This window comes from Mastigoproctus giganteus, chromosome 10 (genome assembly GCF_048544385.1).
Source record: "Mastigoproctus giganteus isolate SK-2022 chromosome 10, ASM4854438v1, whole genome shotgun sequence".
NCBI classification, from domain to species: domain Eukaryota; kingdom Metazoa; phylum Arthropoda; class Arachnida; order Uropygi; family Thelyphonidae; genus Mastigoproctus; species Mastigoproctus giganteus.
Window position 1 is genome coordinate 101,971,941 of NC_143584.1, and position 22,732 is coordinate 101,994,672.

The 22,732-nt window shown below is 34.9% G+C and overlaps 1 protein-coding gene across 1 annotated transcript in view; it reads left to right on the top strand.

Annotated features, from left to right (window-relative positions):
- The window catches only part of CenB1A (Centaurin beta 1A), an 806,494-nt gene extending 786,659 nt beyond the window's left edge, over positions 1–19,835 (top strand). Inside the window, exons 24-25 of the mRNA XM_090384002.1 lie at positions 3,342–3,397; positions 18,902–19,835. Of these exons, the coding sequence (XP_090240128.1) occupies positions 3,342–3,397; positions 18,902–18,996 (151 nt within the window). The 3' untranslated portion in view covers positions 18,997–19,835. The remainder of the gene's footprint in view (positions 1–3,341; positions 3,398–18,901) is intronic.
- Positions 19,836–22,732: the final 2,897 nt, after the last annotated feature.

Below are 22,732 nucleotides of genomic sequence, written 5' to 3' on the forward strand. Positions count from 1 at the left end.
TAAAAGTTGACTTAATAATCCGGAATATTTAACTTCTGCTTCAAAATGTTTGCACAAAGTGAGATAATTCCTCCAACCCACAATTGCCGTCCACAAGCTACAAGCTGTTCATTGTGGCCCGAACACACCGCCGATCTTTATAGTTTCCACATCAAGTTCTTTAGCAATCATCCTTAATTCGCACTAATTTTTTGGAGATTGGTGACAGTTTTTTTTTTTTTTAATTATTGCCTGTATGCCATTATATTTTAGAACATTTTCTACACAGTGAAAGGCTAAACAAATTTTCAAAATCTGCCATTTTATCTTCGTAAAGTTTAAATGATATCTTAGTTGCCTCAATCCCCCCCCCCACTCTACGTTGCTACTCTCACTAGTAATTTGAATACAGTGCAAAATGTCGCAATCACACGGATATTCAGCTACTGTTACCATGGACAGGAGAAATTTACTGAAAGGCATAGATCATTCACTTCTCCAAAAAACATATGCCAGTTTGTCGGAGTAAAGGGAAACCACAACACACGTTGACAAGAGGCTATAATTCATGTTGAAAATCTTCTTAATCCTGTGACTGGCTATGGAAAGCATATTGACTAGCGCGACTTCTCGGTATGTGACTGCATAGGTTTAAGGACAACACTAACATTCTGAAATGGTAATCCCTTTCACCCTTAATTCACACTTTGTGAGAACAATGCATACAAAGTTGTCTCTCCTAATCCGTTTGTTACATGGAAATTTTCTTCATTCAACGGAAACTATTTTAAATGTGATTAAACCAAGGGGAATCAAAAAAAAATTCGCTATAAAGAAGTTCATTAAACAGAGGTCTGACTGTAATTAAATCAAAAATAAAACAATTTTAAAATACATAACCGATTGATTGCGCCATTAAAATGCTGGGAATGGGGCCCCGTCCGCTCCACCATAGTTTCGGCTCTGGATAATACTCTATAATTGCATTCAGGATTTCATTTGTAAAATAAATGATTGTCTCAACAATGGGCTTGCAAATTTTCAAAAAAAATAACAATGGGCTCTCGCGAGCCCACTATAGCTCACCACTGGGTACACCCAAACCAATAATAAACTTTATCAGTTGAAACAGGGTCCACAGCTTTGGTGCTCTAGTACCAAAACAGTGTGAAGAGAAGAAGTGGTGCTTGCACCGGCACAAATAGGACATCATACCTGACTCACCTTCATCTACTTACAGGAGAGGATCCTCTAAGTAGATGAAGGTGATATAGCACATTTAACAGTCAAACACATTCTCCTTGACTGCCCTAACAAATCTTCAAGAACCAAAGACATTGAAACATATTATTGGTGGTGATGATGCAAACAGCGATGAATTTTTCTCTTTTCTGAAAAAAATTGGAATCTATCATAAATTCAAAAAGATCTCTCTAATAAAAAAATAAAGTGATTACATCTGAATTTAGTTTTTTATCATTTTCATATGAATAGGCACATTATAGCCCCAGCAACACGTGCCATAACACACACACACACACACACACACACACACACACACACACACACACACACACACACACACACACACACACACACACACACACACACACACTTCATCCAGAAGAAAAAAGACAGTGGATAACATTAAAAATTGTAAAATAAAATGTAATCCTTTATTTTGGAGTAATTGCATAGAAAAAACTATTAAATTATGATGTTCTTATTTATTAAAATGGAATCAAAGGTGTGAAGGGTATCAAAATGTGTTGTTTTTTTTTTTTTTTTTGGTTTGGTAGTTGTTGGCGCATCGGCTTCTGTGGCCATAGTGCACCTCCCAAGGTTTTTGCAGTACTTTGATCCAAGCCCGAGGCGGGAATCGAACCCGCGACCTTTGGGTTGCCAGGCAGGCACTTTACCCACCTGGCTAGCCCGGTCGGCAAAATGTGTTGTACAACAATGTCAAACTGGATAATAATTTTTGCAATATAAAAACATGGCTATAAGAAAATTATGAAGTAGCAGTAACATTTTAAAGGGGAAAATCTGAAGGTGAATTGGGAAATTAAGAATAAAATAAAGAAGAAAAAGTTAAATTGCACAAATGCAGAAATTACCTCAATACTCTTAATAAACCTGCTGATTCTAACGAGGAATTCAAAAAATATTTCTGTGCTCTAAGGGAAATAAAGAGCAACGTTATAAGGAATCAGTAAATATAATAGGGCATTTCTGATTTCTTCAGAAAAAAGACAATACATTTGCCTACTGTGTATATGTGATTAAATGTAAAGCTATTAACATTTAACACAAAGTTTAGGTTTATTGTTTAAAAATCATTTGTTTTTGTATTTCAGTTGATCTCTTTTTATTCTGTTTTGTTTTAAATATAAATATTTCATAAAAATTTATTTTTCTTTTTGTGTTATATTTGTGTTCTAATACCATCTAAATCAGGGGTGGGCAACTTTTTTCGTCAGCGGGCCGAATGAAATTTTCGTATCATGATGCGGGCCGAATGAAATTTTCGCATCATGATGCGGGCCGGAATAGATTGAACGATTTAATAAAAAAAATCAGAACCTAAAAAATGTTATATTACTTGAATTACCAAATTATTAATGTATTTTTAATAAAAATATCTGAATGTCCAATTATCATTGAAAATGCGGCATTCAGCATCAATTTTTCTTTTTTTTTTAATTGGCTCATTTTATGAGCTATAAATTATATTAAATTAAAAATTGTAATAATTAGAAAATGCATAAAACATAAAATATCTCGCACCAATATTATTTTTTTCAATAAGAAGTCAAACCCAAAGGAACTTCGTTCGATCGATGCTACAATAATAATTAGGAAATAACTCTTTGATGCTGCGTAGAATCACTTGGTTACTGTTGTACTGGCTGCGATTCCCGATTGAACCGAATTAAGCCGAACGTTTACGGCGAGTGTAGTCAGGTATGGATTTTCTATATTTATGCATTTACCGAGGGGGCCGGATTCAACATCGTCGCGGGCCGACTGTTGCCCACCCTGATCTAAATTATATATATATATGTTGCTGGGCTGTGAATAAATTTGTCTATTTTTATGACCTATGGTTTGAAAAGATATAATTCAGACTTTTCAGTAATTTGGATTAACCCTTTCTGCGATTTAGTCCAAATTAACATTTCTATTCAATCAACATTATAACAAAGCTTTTTCATATATGCATACATATATCATTTTTTAAAATTAAATGTGCTTTTTAAATAATATTCAATTTTACATTTCATTGCAGTGCATCCTTGCAGTGTATGCATAATTCTAATATGTGTTTTTTTATAAGAATCATCCTTTGCCTTTCTCCTCAGGCTTCGTCTTGCAAGGCTAAATGAAGAAATGAGAACAGATGAATTCGGTAATCCAGGTATAGTAATAGTATTAGTAACAGAAATGATATGATGCAAAGAAATGGAAATGATCCAAGGGGACAATCTTATAAAGCATCTTCCAAAAAAAAAAAAAAAACGAATATTTCCATTCCCTGTAATAATCTGTTTAATTCTTCCTAAAATTTATTCAGATTGTACCACTTCTCCAACACCAGTTAATTAGTAATCATGGTGAATTTAAGTGATATACTAGTTTATTTTTATTTATATCTGTTTCTTTGACTTCAGTTAGTAAAAAACTCAAAAAGAATTTAGCATATAACAATAAAAGCAGTTTAGGTTTTTTTATTGTTTTGTTTGTGTTTGTAACACAAACTTTAACCTCAAGCTCTGGTCATTAAGTGGCATACCCTTATAAATTTTTTCTCCTGTTCCTTTCTCCTCCACATCGCAGGGGCTGGTAACCTGGTAGAGGAAAGGTACCCTCACAGCACTAAAAGGGCAAAATGCACGCACCAAATACTCCTCTTCCCACAGGGCCTTCGTTGAAAATTCAACCTAACAAAGCTGGAAAAATAGAAACAAGCCAATCAAAAGAAAACAGACTGAAACAAGTGCAGAAAATGTACTCCTATTCTTCATAATCTACTCCACAGGGTGAACAAATACTTGGTAAAATGGCTCCCTTTTTTTACAAAAAAAGGGAGCCAAAAAAGGGCTAGAAGGGTTATCTCCGGATCTCGAAAAAGTAATTATGTTCTGACAGTGTACTGGATGAAACCATATGCAGTGAACCACAAGGTATAAGGTATGTTCGTGTCGGACGGCACCTGGGATTTCTCCCATCTCCGCGTGTGTTTCGCTGTATCGAGGACAGTACACTGTCAAGCCAGAGACTTGAAAGTGTGTGGGCCATGTCTGTGCAGTGTGATATGTTGTGCCCATTGTTTATCCGGCTTATTGGCTGCCAGGCCCCTAGTGGGGCCCAACGTTGCCCATACCCTGCCACGTGGAGGCTAGCCGGGTGTATCCAGTATCACAACAAATTGCTCTGGCAGGTCCTACCACCTAGTTTCCTGGGATTTCAGTGGCTAGGACCTATTTAAAAAAAAAAAACTGCGTTTGACATTAATGCTTAATGAGACTGCTGTTAGGAAATCACTGGTTGGGATTGAACGCTAAAGAGATGTGTTAAAGGCCAAATAGGTTGGGCAAAATTTTGATGTTATTAAATTTAGACATGTGAGGCTATACGCTAGCTAATAGTGTTAGTTGTCTTAGAGATTTACAGGGAACCGGTATAATTTAGACGTTGATTAGAATTTGGCGGCATTGTTAAGGGTGTACTTCGGTTGATTTAGTTAGAGAGGGAGGGAGACTGAAGACTGAGGGGAAAACAGATAGAAGAATAGGGACGATAGAGTAGGCATCCCCAAAGAGATCAGTGGAGACGAGCCCCACCAGGCGAAGTATGGGGGGTAGGCAGGAAGGAGAGGAGACAGAGATCCGTCTCCTCCCTCCCCTGCCTGGGAATGGGGTTTTAAAGGGAACCAGGTTAGAGTACCCAGTTCAGATCGCCGTTGGCAGCAAAGCCGCAGAATGTCTTCATCGGTGTCATGTCCAAGGAGTGTCGAATCCGGTATCTGCCCATCCCGCTCCGGGGGTGGGATATGTTAGCTGGCAGTGGGGAACCCACCAGGCAATGGGGTGGGAGAGACACATGTTTACTTCATTCATAATCTGCATTCTCACTCTACTTGCATTCTTTTTTTTTTTTATTTATTTATTTTTTTTTTTATTTTTTATTTATTTTTTTTTTAAATACTTTTTTCTTATTTTATAATTTTTTCCCCAAGTTTTTTATATATATGTATATATATATATATATCCATTATTTTAAATTAAATAAAACATAAGCCAGTAGTATGGCAAAAACTGTAGAGCGAAAATTACCAGAATTACCAGAAATTTTCGCTCTACAGTTTTTGCCATACTACTGGCTTATGTTTTATTTAATTTAAAATAATGGATGTATTTCAGCTTCATATGGAGGAATTGCATTTCGCTGCCTCTAATGAATGCTTAATTATTTATTAATTTTATTATAATTTAACTTTATTTAATATAATTCAATGATAGTATATATTTCGGCTTCATATGGAGGAATTGCAAGTTGCTGCCTCTAATGAAAGCTTAATTATTTTAATTTTTTAATATAATTTAATTTTCGTCAACATTTAATATAATTCAATAGTAATGGGTCGATATGCTAATTAGCAACGCCTGTGCCGCCATCTATTTTCTTTTTTCTTCAATATAAGCTGATTCAGCTTACAGTATGTCAGTAGTGTGGCTCTGCTTTAGAGTGCTGTCTGTTCTATAGTTTATTTTCGCTGCATAAGGACCACCGCCATGCAAATCCTCTGCATTGGTTGATCTATCGGAGAATGGAAGGGTGGTTTGGTTCTTCGATATTTCCGCCTTTGCGATGTTTTGTATGACGATTGAAATGCAGCGATTCCATGACCATTATTGGCCTCGTGGTCCTCTGTCGATATGGGGCATGATGGTCAGTCTATTTTATTTTAGTTTATTTTGATTTTGTTATCATTTGGTAGTTCCTTTAACCCTCTTTGGGTGATATTTCACGTCTTTCGGAACTGGTACCTCTCGGGGGGGTACCGCTAAATTAATAACTAATTGGCATTATCCTAAAATTTGTATAGTTTTTGTTAATTGGATTTAAAGATCGAAATTATACTAGGGTTTCTGGGCTACTGTTTATATCTATTTTTTCTTTTCGTTCGATTGTTTATTTGGGTTATTTTTATGTTAATTTTCGCTCTACAGTTTTTGCCATACTACTGGCTTATGTTTTATTTAATTTAAAATAATGGATGTATTTCAGCTTCATATGGAGGAATTGCATTTTGCTGCCTCTAATGAATGCTTAATTATTTATTAATTTTATTATAATTTAACTTTATTTAATATAATTCAATGATAGTATATATATATATATATTTTTTTTTTTTTTTTTTTCTCTCAACTCATTCATCTTTTTCTCACACACCAGGGGGGATGCAATGATGTGTAGTGTAAACTTAAATACTAATTAAAACTAGGTTAGTGTATACTTAACTGTAGCATTTATGGTTTGTGTTCTTTTTCTCATATGCTTACACTTTTATTCATTCTTCTAGCTCTCACCTCATTTATTCGACTCTTAGTTTCTGCACTGCACTCTCTGGGCACCTCAACTTACTGTTATTCTTCAGTTGTGGTGCAGGCCTAGCCACAAGTTTTTTTTTTTTTTTTTTTTTTTGTAGGCCAGGGGAGAATGCAGTGATAGTGTTTATGTGGTTAGTAAATGTTTGTTAGTACAGTATATATGCCGACCGGGCTAGCCGAGTGGGTAAAGTACCTGCCCGGCAACCCAAAGGTCGCGGGTTCGATTCCCGCCTCGGGCTTGGATCAAAGTACTGCAAAAACCTTGGGAGGTGCAATATGGCCACAGAAGCCGATGCGCCAACAACTACCAAATCAAAAAAAAAAAAAAAAAAAACAGTATATATAAAGTGATGTAAGTTATTTTTAACTTTGTATTCTTTCTGCCAATTACATTTGCTCTTCCACTCATTCCCATTTACTCTCTCTTTCCCTCATGCTAGGTCATTCTTTCTTTCACCAAAACTGCCATTTATTCCCTTTTACCATAATTCCTAGTTCACTCAGTTCCCAGCCTATTCATTGTCTTTCATTCTCATTCATTCATACTACATTGCATCCCTTTGCTACTAGCCTACTGATATTTTTCAGCTAATCTGCTCCCTGTACATCTCCCTCCCCTATGTGGTTACTTATTTGGCATGGGGTCCCAGGTTCCTACACATGGCAGGGTAATCCTGGGGAGGTTTGTCATGTCAGGTTTCTGTCGGGGTGCAGAATACTGCTATCCTGACAGTTTTTAAGTCATCGTCTGGGATGCAGTGAACTACAGTGAAATATGCAGTGAACTAAAAGAACAGTAACAAATGTTAAACACAAAACCATAACAGTTAAAAGAGAGGGTAAGATTATACCAACCATAAACCTTATCCTTACTTTTAACAAACTAGGCCACCAAAGGCAATCAAAGCAGGCTATCCAAATTGTCGAATAAGAGCATATATATTAATCTATTAAGATGGCTTAAGTGTCAGAAACATAGACACTCTCAAAGAGCCTGTAAACAGGGCTGGTGCTATCATTAGGCAAACTATGCAGTTGCCTAGGGTGCAGACTGCAGAGGGGTGCAGTACTGACCTCAGCCTATACTTTCCCTTGGAGTTTTGGAGGCTCTGACTTCATAATTTGCCTAGGGTGCCAATCACTGGCAGCTAATCTAGTGCCACCCCTGCCTTTTGTGGAAATGACCCAGTCTGTATTTTTGCTCAGTAAAGTTGCCTTTACCCTTAAGTGGGCATTAAGTTACAATTTATGTTTCACCAAGAGTATGATGCAAGTCATTATGTCCCCCGGAAATGGGTTCCTTTTTAGTTGTATTTGTACAGTATATAATATTTATTAAAAGTGTGATGCCATTGATCCCTAGTTCTATAACATCCGAGATTTTGGGTTGACCTATTTTCAATTCTAAGAACGTTCACTTGTAACACTTTCTAACCATTTCTTTGCAATATCCAATACTGACCAATAATTTAGAAATACAGGTAAGGGGAATGCTTATACATCATTCATACAGTGAGAATTGCCAGTAATAGTCAGTTCTAATTTTTTAATTTAAGTAGAGGTGGATATTGATAATTGTTTTGGAATTATATTAAATATGGTAAATTGAAAATTTATTACATTTTCTTTTTTATATAATTAATATTGATAATTATTTTGGATAATTATTATTGTTATATAATTATTAATATTGAATCTGAAAATTAATTTTTTTTTATGCAACTTCAAAGTAATGCTAGCGATTTTATTTATAAAAAAGTTTCAATCAGGGTAGGATAAAAATTGGTTCTGGGGGGAAATATATTTGAAAAACAAATTTGGGCTGGGCCATTTATACTTCGGGCTCAGGTCAGGCCAGGTAAAAATAAAAAATGTAGCCCCATGCAGACCTCTACTCTGGGGTTACTGCTACCCATACCCATATGCAGTGCTTTGCATTTTTCAATGTTAAACTTCAATTGCCATTTCTCAGCCTATCTACCTAACTTTTCTAGATCCTGTTGCAGTAGCATACCATCATATCATCTGCAAACTTGAACATTCAGCCTTATAAGCCTTCATCAATATCATTGATAAATATAGAAAACAACAATGGGTCCAACACCAAACCTTTGGAACTCCACTAATAACATTAGTCCACAAAGACCAGTGTCCATTGATGACCACTCTGTCTTCTTCCACACAACTATCCCTTTATCCAGAACAACAACTTGCCCTTAATGCTACCCAGCTCTAATTTGTGCAATAGTCTTTTATGTGAACAGTATCAAAAGTTTTCCTGAAATCCAAGTATATGATATCAAAATTATTTTTCGCATCTAGTTCCTTTGTGACCACATCGTAGTATCCAGTCCTATTTTTCAGACAAGATTTTCCCTTAACAAAGCCATGCTGTGTCTGAAGTATAATTGCAGCCTTATTCAGATTATCTTGCAATACTTCTTTTAACAGTGACTCCATTATTTTCACCGGAAAATAATGGAGTCACTGGTAGAAAAAGTTAAACTAACAGGTCTATAATTATTTGTGTCACACTTCGATCCCCATTTGTGAATTGAGGATACATTCACACATCTCCAGTCCTAGAGGGACCTATACGAAATCCAGGGATGCTGTAATAATTATGGCTAAAGGTTTGCTGCCTTCACTGCCTTCTTTAATATAATTGGATAGATCTCATCCATCCCAGGTGCCTTTCTTATGTTTAACTTCAACAGTTTCTCTTCCACTTTCCTCTCAGTTATTAGAAAATTATTTAGAGTTTGATAAACTTTTTACGCTCATTTCCCTAAAGAATTCCTCATGTGTGAACATAGATGAAAATGCTCATTTAGTTTGTCAGCAACCTACCCAGGATCATAAATAGTTGAACCATCGATTTCAAGTGAACCAATCTGATTCATTCCCTTTTTTCTAGAGTTTATATAAGTAATAAAGTCTTTGCAGTTTCTCTTTGCATCCTTTGCCAAAGATTTCTCATAATCTGCCTTAGCTTGATTAACCTCGTTTGTGACTTGATTACATTCTAGTTTATATCTGCCATAGACAGTGTGTGTGTCGCCTGATAATTTTTAGCATCCCATGCATTTATTTTCTCTGCAACGAGTCTCATCAGTTCATCTAGCATCCATTTAGGCCTATTCCTTGACCATTTAGAATTTGCTGATGGCAATATCATATCATCAGTTGATCTCAATATATAGAATTTGAAAACTGTCTGAGAACACTCTAGTCACCTTTACAAAAGTAAAACTCTTCCCTTTACCCTTGATGATAGTTACATCTTTAAGTAAATCCCAAATCAATACACTGTGATCACTGCCCCTTTAGTGGTTCTTTTATCTGCAGATTCTTAAGGCATGAATAATCACTGCTTCTTATAATCAAATCAAGAATAATACTCCCTCTTGTTGCCTCTCTAACATGCTGCTGTTGAAAACAGTCATCCAAAAATCAACGAGAGTCTTGCTAGTTGTACCAATAGTGACCAACCCACGAGTTGCAGTTGATATCTGGAAAGTTAATATCCCCCATTATAAGACATTCTGATTTACTGACCCACTCTATCTCTCAGTACAGTTGTTCATTGTACTCATCAGAGTCATTAGGTCTATAACACACTCCTACTCTCATTTTTGCTTTCCCAGTGATTGTCATACCAAACTGACTCAACATTGCACTGGCCACTCATGTCAACTGGATGCACCACCTTAGATTTTTATGTGCTTCTTAACTAAGAGCATAACCCACCCCTTCTATCCTATCTTTCCTTTCTGTATACATTGTACTCCCCATATTCAAATTCTGCTTTCCTTACATCTGAGTGACACCACATCTCTGATATCCCAACAATATCAGTATTTGATGTCTTGATCTGCATTTCAAATTCATCAAATTTTTTTACCATGTTCCTAGCATTAATATACATATAATATACATACAAGTATACATGTACCTATTCTTACTCTTAGTTACCCTAACACAGCCCATGTGTTTACTTGTTTCATGATGATTCCTCATTCGTCAAAATTCCTAGCACCTTACTTTCAAGGCTGCTGCTTGTTTCGGTACATCTGCTTGTGACTGTTGTTATTCTGGTAGTCCGTGTCCCCCCCCAAGCAAGCAATTTTCTGACCTCCACCTCACGCTGCCTCAATGGCATCAGCAAATATTCTTGTGCCCTTTCTATTTAAGTAGATCCAATACCTGTAGAAGCAGTCTCTCCTGTTAACAAGCACAGACCACGCTGAGAAAAATTCTACTCCATAAGCATTGCACAATCTCTCCAGGGTCGAATTGATTGACCCTGGAGAGATTATGTTCATGTCTGAACAGAATTGCACACATTTTCAAATATAACCCAAATCATGACTTTTTTAAAACAGTGCTCTGTACTTGTCAAGTGTCTGCAGATCTACTACTCTTAATGTCATTAGTGCCAACATGTACAACAATACCACCTTTTATGCCCTTAAAAAATTATATCAATGTCATCAACTTTTGCCCCTGAAAGACATACCAATGGTGAATACCAGCTTTTTCTAGAAGATGGGGTCAGTAGAAAGTAGAGAGAGAGACATATAACATCTGAAAACAGAAAAAAATATCTCATACTAAGAGGTAAAAAATAGATATTTGTTAGTCTGGTGTTTCAAGTTACCACTACAAATAAACATTCACAAACCAAAATTGAAACGAGATGGCACTTGATAAAAATACAAACAGATATGACTATTCCACATCACAATATTTCACACTTCATTTAATTGCTTTGTTTACAAACCCAAAAAAGATGCTTATATGCATTAAAATATGCTTCTCAATTGCTCAGCTGCTAGTTATACCGCTGTAAAGTTCTGGAAATTTTCAATCCCGAAAGGTGCCAGATTTTGTAGTTTACTTTATCTACAAATGAAGAATTAAAAATATCAAGTAGAAATACGATAGCCTGAACAAATTGTAAGTAAAAAGGTACCAACTAGATTGAATAATTTCATCAATATTTGTTTAAAGATATAGCCAGAAAGCATACATCTCTTATTAGTAAACATGAAAATTATGAATAATGAAAAATCAAATGACCATTTTAAGATATGTATTTCTTTTAAAGGATTATTTTGGTAAATCAAAGGTATTTTTATAAAATTAATGTTTATGAGCAGTTAAATGTATGCCACTAATCATTGTGAAAAAGTTGCAGTAATCATGCCATCAAACAAGTTTTGTTTAAAGTTTATTTTTAATATTACAAAACAGTATATAAAATATCCTTGAAATGTTTATTTCCTCTGTTAGGTAATTACTAAAATTTAAAAAAATGATATAATAACATACTAATGCAGATTATGAGATATCTCTGGCAAATTGTGTAAAGATAAGTAGAAAAATTTTTGTTTATATTAGCACTAAATGGAATGGGATGAATCATATTGGTCCCTTAATATGAATGGCATAGTTATTGAAGATGTAGAGATTGCTAACTGGATAAATATTATGCATCCACATCAGGGGCTCACATTTGGTGAGTATAGGCTTGGCACACCCAGGATCCTGAGCTAGCTATCATCATTCTTCTCTTTCTTGATGATTCCCTTCTACGTTTGTCTCTCTCTGTCTCAGGTTAACTCGGGGAATTTTTTTTTTTTTTTGGCTGGTACAGCATAAGCCTCAGGCTTCCTTGCACTATATAGCTAATAATAATAGTAATAAAATTACATATAAAGAAGATTGAGGGGGGGGATTAGCAGATGTCTGATACTGATTTGGAGTTAAATGATTATATGAAAACTGAAGGAAAGCTGGAAGAGAAATTTCTGCAGCAGAAAGTGAATGAAATACCTGTAAATGTTGGAATCTATCCAGTTAGATTAAAAGCATTCTTGGAATCAAGGGAAAATCAAGTTCCAGCAGGTGGTTGATTGCTGGAACAAACTTCCATCTGTCGTAGTTGATAGCTTAAATAGATTCAAGGCAGAACCTGACAAACATTTGGAGCTAGTGGATGGGTGAAATAAGGGGTTTTTTTTGGCTGATGCTATATAAGCCTGCTTTCTTGGATCATGTGCCTTTGCTAATGACTCTAAAGTTTATAGACATGTAGATATATCTCCTATTCATAACAGTGGTTCAAAGGGTGAAGTGGGTAATTAGATATCTAAAATTTGACTACTCCACCTGGGAATATAATTGAGTCAAGAAATAATGCAAAGTAATCTTTGATAGGAGTGGACTATAGAGCAATCACAGTACAGATTTCTTAAAAGGAGATCATGCCTAACTAATCATCTGCTATAGGTTGTCACAGAGGAATTGGATGCAAAAAATAATTTTGACATATATATATAGATTTCATTAAAGCCTGTGATACTATTTCACATTAATGATTGTTTTATAAATTGGAATGGTGTCATCAAGGACAAGTTACTATTATGAATAAAAGGACATATAAGTGGTAGGTTAAGTAGAAAAAGAGTAGTTATAAATGGTCAGTGTTCTTCATGGACAAATGTAATGAGTAAGGTATCAAAGGGGATGATGTGAGGGTATCCTACTGTTGTGATATTGAACTAGGAGCCTGCAAAAAAAAAAAAAATAAATAAATAAATAAAATAATAATAAAAAAATAAAATAAAACTAAATAAACAAATAAAAAAAAGTAACAATGACAAAATAAAATAATTTTTAAAAAAGTGTACAATTAACTAGCTGATATCAGTAACAACTGGAATTAGCCTCCTTTTTCTAAACACCCGCCTACAATATTCTTGAAAAACCAAATAGTGTTTTACAGAAGACAGCCACACAGCCTCAAAACCCCTGTTAAAATCCGGCTATAAATTCCTTAATAAACCTCTAAATTTATTGTATAACGGACAGTCATATAAAATGTGATCCTAAGTTTCAAGACTACCACATAAACAAAATGGTTACTACTCTAATCCTAGTTGAAATAACTTACTTCTTAGGGAGCCATGCCCTGCAATCAAATATGAGGCCTCCATACATGGGTAACCATCTATTCAGTTTATTATTAAAATTAAAGCCTACATTAGGGATAAAAAAATATGTTGCTTTGCCAGTCAGGCTACTATCCCAAGTTTGCCAAATTTCAATTAATTTCAGCATAATATTTTTCTTTTCCTGATTAATTCCGACTGTCAAATCGTTGGTAACACCCAACTATCTGTCTCCCTTTATGCAAAAAATTGCAAAATTCTTTGTATAAGACTGCCAAATCCAACGGAAGAGTTTATGCAATAACTTGCAGAGCATTCATCAACACTGTTTTGGAAACCTTCTGTATTTTCAATAGCATAATTCCTTGGATGGATATTAGCTTCTGTCTAAATTTCACTTTATTTATTCGAACGTACCAAATCAACGGGGAGAAATATAGCCCTATAATAAAGATTCAAAACTCTTGCCTAACCCCCCCCCCAATCTTTTCTTGTGATCCTCACAATAGAGGCAGTATAATTCTTAATCTTATTACTCGAATGCTCCAAGTGAGGTGTAAATAATAGTTTATCATCCAAGATTACTCCTAATTTAACCTGCGAGACTAGGGGTATTTGTTTGTTGTTTATCCACAGTCAAGGTGGCCTGTTATAATCAAGTTTTCCCTTAGTAGCATCATAACAGTCTTATTTGGGAAAATTTTAAGTTTTTCATAGATGCCCATACTACCAGATCATTCACTATTATTTCTAATCTGGCCTCAATCACCGTCCGAGATTTACCAGACACACATAAGACCAGATTATCAGCATAAGCCACTTCACGACAAAGAGAATACTTTTTTTGCAACCATTGGTTTAATACCAAATTCCAGAATATTGGTCCTATTAACATCTACTATAAGTTAAATGCTGTGATCTTACAACAATTCTTCTACCTGTAAGATAGCTGCTAATAATGTTTTATAACAAGTTCGGGCATGACAGAGTCCTTAAAGCAGAAAGGACACTTTGATACCACACAATATTAAAGGCCCCTTCGAAATCTATAATCATTTATTGCATCTTCTGTAGAACATTTTTTAAAAAAAACTATACTGATAATCAAAAATCAACTTCTTATCATTAAACAATATTTCCAACCTTAATAATATCAGATGTACAAATATTTTTTCTAGATTAGCCAATAATGAAATTGGTCTAAAGGCACATGGATCTGTCAGCAATTTACTAGGTTTTTGAATTAACTTAAGCAAGGCAACTTTCCAGAACCCTGGAAAAGTTGTCTCAATAATACATTTGTTAAACATGTTTACCAATATATATGGAAAAATCTCAACAAATTTTTTAATACAGCTGTTTTCTACCAAGTCCTAGTGTTTCATTTATATTAATACTACCTGGTGTTTTATTTATATTAATAGTACTGCAAATTGTTTTTACTTCATTAACATTAAATAGCTCAAACTCAGAAGATCCAATGTATTGACTGTTCTCCCATCTAATTTCAGCCTACTCCACAATATCTTCACAACTGTTATCATTTAAAAATAGCTGATCATTAATTGCAACTATAGTGAAATATCAATCAGTTGATTCATTATTATTATAAGCCACAGTACTAATCAAGTTGTTGACAGTTAACTTATTCCTAGTTATCTTAAACAGTAGAATCTATGGGTCATTATTACCAACCGTAGAAACTAACTCTTTCCGTGCATTATACTTATGGTCATAAATGACTTTTTGATACTCCCTTCTTTTAAGGCGCTTCCATAGCCAGGTAGGCAGGAGCAGCAGTGCGTAGCACATGCTTTTTGATTAGTCCGGGGTTCAAGCCCATAACCACCACATATCCCCGGAGCAATATGGCCTTAGTTGCTAATACTCCTAAAAACCAAATAACAACAACCCTTCTTTTAATTTTATATAACTCCCCATAAACTATAGCACCAGTGTTGTTGCCCTTAATCTTTGAAATACTTTTCTAAAATGAAAAACCTCTTTCCTCAATATATTTAACTGGGTAGACCATCATGGAACATTATACATTGATATTCTATTTTTTTTTTTTAGAAGCATAGCTCAAAGCATTATACAAGGATGTCTGGATATAATATACATATTCTACTGCACTCAAAGAATTCAATTTAAAATTAACATTGTCAGCAAAACTGACCATTAAGGCATTCTTAAATTTTTCCCATTTGATTTTTTTATAATTAAACCTACAACAATCAGCATTTATCATACCCCTTGGTAACTTGTCTGTTAGATTTAGCCAAAAAAGAATAGCTCTGTGGTCACTATTAGTTAAGACTGTGGCCACATCCCAAAAACACACTCTTCTGTCCAACTGTTGGGGTACTCATGTAATATCTATGTTAGAGGAACCATGAACATTATCAAAGGTATATGGTTTATGTGGCTCATTCAAAATATTTAGGTTATGACACACAACAAATTCTTCCATTTGAACCTCTCTTGAATCAACCATACCACTATGGTTGATTCAATCAACCATCCAATGTTGTTGTTGTTGTTGTTATTTGGTTTTTAGGAGCATTAGCAACTAAGGCCATATTGCTCCGGGGATATGGCGGTGGTCATTCCATGACCTTTCTGCATCCTCCGTATTTGGTGGTGACAGGCTCGAACCCCGGTCTAATCAAGAAGCGTGTACTATGCACTGCTGCTCCTTTCCACCTGGCTACGGAGGCGCCTGCCCCACATCCAAGACTTGGCATTAGCATCTATTGTAATGATGATGTTACTGCCATTTACAAAATTCATAAGCTTCTTTAAATATTGTATTGAAATATCACTACTTAAAGAGGGCAGTAGACAGACAGACAGACACTAAATAAAAAGATACTACAATAGTTGAAATGCGAATACATATAGCATATTCAGTGCATAAACCTGAAATAACCGTGACATTTAAACTCTTGTTAAAAACAATAAGAGCAGCTTTTGGTACATCTTTAATATGTATAACCTTAGCAGTCATAGGAAAACCAGTTACCTTAATAGATTCAACAAAAACTCCTACATATGATTCTTGTAAACACAAAATATCCAGTCCTTTCTCAATCAACATACTTCAGCCTCATCCATCACACTTAAAGTAACATTTATTATTATTACCTTAATTAATCCTTTGCCGTGCCCCCACTGAAAGTAACATACCAAATGCTTTTATCCAAAATGAACATCTTGTCACAGGTATGCCTAGACATCAAAAAAGTACAGCCAGGTAATATACTTCAAGAATTCCATGACATAGGACTTTGAGCTGAGCTGCTAATGATTATACAGAGTATTCTTCAACATAGAAACATATTAATGCATTATTGCAATGCTCTGTCATGAAGAACAGGTTCTACAAGGATTGGTGCTCAGTGCTATGCCCTCTACAGTCAGAATAAACATAGAATAATCAAGCAAATGTTGACATCTACCTCTGTGCTGATCTCAAAATGTGTTGTCATTTGCAGAATAAGTGCTCCATTGAGTGTCAAGTATAGCTTTCAATACATAAAATAGAGTCGTGGGGACTACATAAGTTTGCGCTAACCTCCCTTCAAGATCTTTCTAGTTTGCATCCCATAATCTCTACAGACTCTTTGAGTGTAGTAACAGTCTGGAAAAATAACTCCCAAACTTCTCATCTGTTGCTGAAACAAATTGGATCTTTGTTATTTCTCCTCAATCAAAACAGACAGGTAGTAATGATCTGTTAGTAATCCAACAGATAGTACAGATCGGTTAGATTCTGCCAGGCTGGAAAAGAAATGTGCTGATCAAGCAGCAAGGCACCCCTCCAACACAAATTCCATTCAGGTTCCTTTTACTGGTTACAAACCAGTCATATGATGGTATGTTTTGAACAATGAACCCAAATATGGCATGCCCAAACACATAATAAGCTTTTTCAAATAAAGCAGGCTCCACAGCTATGAAAATTCAGCTTCCAGTTAAATATCACAAAGAGATCGTGCTGTCCAGAGCACAAACTGGACATAGCCAATAAACACATCTATTTTTACTGCAAAGGGAGGATCCTCCACACTACCACTACAAGAACCATTACAACTAAGTCACATTATTGGAGATGACACCAAGTTAGCAGAATTTTTCAAGTACACTTTTAAACCTGTTCTGTATCATTCCACATTAACAGGTGCAATTTGGCCAAGTGGCAAGTAGCCAAGGGCTATGCCACAAGGGCTACTAGGGCTACTGACCTGTAGGTAATTCTCCATTGGTAAGAATACTAACCTGTACATAATTGTGCATTGGTAAGAAAATAACTTCAAACATTCTAAAACCCAGTCTTGTCTTGTTTCTCATGAGAAAGCTGCAGTTCCCATGTTCATCTTTAATAATAATCAGGTTTCTAGATGGAGTCATATCTTTATTGAGGATAGGTCCTAACCTAATTGCTTCCTCTGTATTGAAAAACTAGGCTTTATCTTTTAAATCTTGGCATTACTTATCTTTTAAAAGCTACTGACACCATGCAAATCAGAAATCTGTCCTATGGTGGATTATCTTCTAATTAACTATACCTTGTATGTGGATTATCTGGCCACACTATGGTGAATAATATTCTATTTGAGGGATGGGGCACACCAAAGTAGTGTTCGCCAAACATTTGATAAAATCTTAGATTGTATTCAAATAATAACTGTATAATAACTTACTCCACTCTCCATGACACAAGCATTCACTCTCTGCATGCATGCATGCTTTTATTTAAAAATTTCCATGGGCACTGTTTTTCTGAATATGTGGCATCTCTAATTCCATCCCTTTCTTAAATATTGTTTTAGCAGCATGGTGCATAAGTATATCAGAAAATGGAAATTGGTGAAATAATGAGCACTTCAGCCTGTATGGAGTGCAATCTGCCTTTAATTTCTTAAAGAATTACAGATTATTCTCAGACATTTTGTGGTACTTCCTGTACCACCACTTCAGTGAATTATAATGTTGTCCTTGTGATACCATCACTCTCACCTACTAAGCTTGGTAAGTGAGAATTCTTGAAAATTCTTCTTGTGGAAGCTTTATTTAATTAGATGACACAATACAAGGTTGAAAAATTAGGTGGATGAAGTAACATGATTAGCCCCACAAAACCAGGCTCTCTTTAATAAGAGTAAACATTTAACTTTAATAGAATCCACTTTATTGATTATATTTTAAATATCTTAAAAGATAACTTTTTTAAAATGTGTTTTATTGTTATCTGCAACAAAAATTTTATCTGAATTTTGCTATTATTTTTTTAAACTAAAATTTAATAAAGAATTTAATTTTTTTTTTTTTTTTTTTTTTCTTTTCCAGGTGATGAAACCTTCAATGAAGTAGTTAGAGACTTTTCTCATATTGCTTCCAATAATCCTGAAATGCTAAGACGACAGCCAAGCTCATCAGAATGAGATATGTTAAAACTGCACAAAATTTTTATTTTAGCAATGCTTAAGAAATGTGAACATTAAAAAAAATATTAAAAAAACAGCATTATCAGTCAAACTTCAAATTAACATTTATCCAAAGATTCATCGTGAATTTACTATTATAAAGACCTGCTTAAAATTTGGTGATGATAATTATCTACTATTACAAGCAGTCCTTTACTTAAAACTGTTTGACTTATATCATTAGTGAATTGCCATCTGTATTATTGCTTATAACATGCATGCACTGCATGTTTTTCTTTTATATTTCACAAATAGTACAAATACACCAGTACAGACAAAGTAAGAATAGAATTTACACATGAAAATAATTTAAAAATATACTTACAGCAATCTGACTTGCAAATACAGTAGTTAGACCAGCATTTTGCTGACTCAGTTCCAATTCTGCATACAAATAAACACACACATCATAAGGCAGTCTGCTTCCAGAAGTGCTTCAGTGCTAAACATCAGTGTACAGTGTGATTTTTGATTTATTTCATCCTTAAAAATTATTGATGGAAGTAAAGTTCACTGCCAAAACGAAATGCTCTAATGAAGTGTAGCAGAAAGGCATTTCATTAGAAGTGAAGAGAAAAGTAACAACACTTAATAGAGTTAATTGTCAAAGTAATTATAAAAGAAAATTAGTAAAGAATGTAATCCCCTATTTCATCATTGTGTCCATGAAATAATTAATTTCAGCTTATGTAATTTTGACTCATGGCAATTTTCAAGGATTGTTGAGAACCACCTACAGTGTGTGTGTTATATTAAACAGAAGTGCTTTGGTGGGGGTGGGGTATGCAATGATATACCAGAACACTTTTTTTTTTTTTTTCATTAAAAAAAAGAAAAATTCAGAAAGAAAAAATTAGAAGGATAAACTGTTGTGATCTATTGTAAAATAAGATGAATTTGCAGTGGCATAATAATCTGCATTTTAGTATATTTATTCCTTTTGTTTGTTTTCTTAAAAAAAATCAGGGAGTTTATAATTTAAAAAAAAAAAAAAAAAAATAGGTTGATATTTTAAAGGTGTTTAGAAGAAATTCCCTTCTAAAGAGTAGGGAAATTTCTTCAATCAATCAATCTGCATATTGTAACTTTTCTGCATAAAACATAAATGTACTTTATCAATATGTAATTTGCCACTTTCTCTGTAACAAATAAATTCAGTGTATATAAAGGATGGCTTGAACTTATTATTTTTCCTTATTATACATAAAAAAACTGATACATTTTTGCCATTGCTAGGTCAAGGTACAGAAAGAAGTAAGCTCAATAAGTAGCCACTTCAGGACACGTCACCAGAATTTTTCATTGGCCTAAATGAGTAATAACACTAGCCAACATGATTTTTACCTCCAAGAACTTAAATGCTGTTTTTAACCAATATTTATGCATTGATTTTGAAAATCACCATGATAGTTTCACATCATGTCACAGTTATTAATTATAGTGGGAGTTACGTTTTACCGAAATATGCCAATTTCGTATAATCTAGCCAATAATGTGTGATATCTGTTCTTGTGATAAACATAATTGGACTTCTACCTATGGTTCTTAGATTCAAATTCCAATTTGAAGAGAGCACACAGCGTTTTTGTTGAGGATTTTTGTAGGCTGTGCCAAGGTTTTCCAAGTATTAACTGATCATGTCATACTCTATAGGGGGCACCTCTATAGCACACATGGCGCCTCCATAGCCAGGTGGGAAGGAGCAGCAGTGCATAGCACACGCTTCTTGATTAGACCGGGGTTCGAGCCCGTCACCACCAAATACGGAGGATGCAGAAAGGTCAGGGAATGACCACCGCATATCCCGGAGCAATATGGCCTTAGTTGCTAATGCTCCTAAAAACCAGATAACAACAACATAACAACAACAACTATAGCACACGCTTCTTGATTAGACCGGGGTTCGAGCCTGAGACCACTAAACACGGAGGATGCGGAAAGCTCAGGGAATGACCACCGCATATCCCCGGAGCAATATGGCCTTAGTTGCTAATGCTCCTTAAAAAAAAAAACTCTACACGGTTGTAAATTTATCCTCCAAACGTAAACAGCCCCTTGAGAATAGGAGGGTGCAGCCCGCAGCAACAGTAAAATAATTTCTAGCTCTACCTGTTGATTCGCAAATATTTTTCCTTTCAGTGTTTTCACACGAGTATAACTAGTAAGTTTCCACATTTGTGTACTGTGCAGTGATAAAAATTGAATTTGTGTTGTTTTTATATTAGTGTGTTCAAAACTGAATTTACAATTTCAGAAATTCATTTAGTGCTGCAATGAATAAGCAGACACATAGGAAGTGTATCAATTATCCAGACAATTTTTGTTATGTTTGTGGACGGTTTACCCCAGACTCAAAGGAAAAATATCCATGATATTACAAAACTTTCGTATTTTTTTAAAATTTCAGATGTAAAATTGGTGATCAAGACGTGATCACTTGGTGATAAAACCTTGGGCACTTCACAAGCATTGTATTATCTGTATACTACACACCTTAGGAAGTGGTTACATGGCAAACTCAAAGCGTTAACTTTTGTAGTCCCTATGGTTTGGCGAGAACTATCTAACCACATTAATGATTGCTACTTCTGTATGACAAATATATCTGGTATGTCTAAAAACAAGCAAACACGTTATAATATATCCAAATATACCTTCTGCAATTCAGCCCATTTCACACAGTGACAATTTGCCAGTAACAATGCCCCCCAAAACTTGGGATAACAGTAGTGGGGAAGATGATAGTGATCAAGTTCAAGTTGAAGAGTCCCCAGAAGCTTCCACTTCTCAAGATGTTGAGTAAGTTCAGGTAGTGAGGTACATTTAATCAAACAAGATGAGTTGAATGATTTGGTTCGAGACTTAAATTTGCCAAAAGAACAAGCTGAACTGTTAAGTTCTAGGTTACAGCAGTAGAATGTACTCACAGAAGGAACAAAGATTTCAGTGTTTCGAAAAAGGCATGAAAAGTTTTCGAAATATTTTGCTGAGGACAGTATGTGTTTTTGCAAAGACATTATTGGATTTCTGAAAGAAGTAGGTGTTGTGCATAAGTCAGATGAATGGTGTTTATTCATAGATGCCTCAAAATTAAGTTTAAAAGCAGTTTTGTTTCATAATGGCAATGAGTTTCCATCATTTCCTGTGTTTCCTTCAGTTGGACTTAAAGAAAGTCATGAAAGTCTAAGGTTCTACATGCTATAACATATGCAGTAATCTTAACTTTATTGATTTGCAAGGGGGGGGATCACAAAATTTTGTTTTTTGTGTTTATGGACAGTTGTGCAGAAGAACATTATGTTGTGCAACATTGGGGACAAGCTGGATGAGTTCGTAGGATAATGTAATGTTAACCTCAGGGGCTCAGGATCTGGTGAGTATGGGCTTGGCATACCCAGAGTCTTGAGCTGGATATCATCATTCTTCTCTTTCTTGGTGATTCCCTTCTACTTTTCTCTCTCTCTCTCTCTCTCTCACAGGGTAACTCAGAAATTTTTTTTGGCTGGTGCTGCATAAGCTTCAGGCTTCCTTGCACTATATGTCTAGTAATAATAATAATAATAAAATATATTATTCATTTAGTGCAATCAAACATGGTTCTTCTTCTTCCACTCCTTCACATCAAACTTGGATTGATGAAAAATTTCGTGAAGTGACTAGATAAAGAAGGTAACAGATTTGCATACTTGAGAAG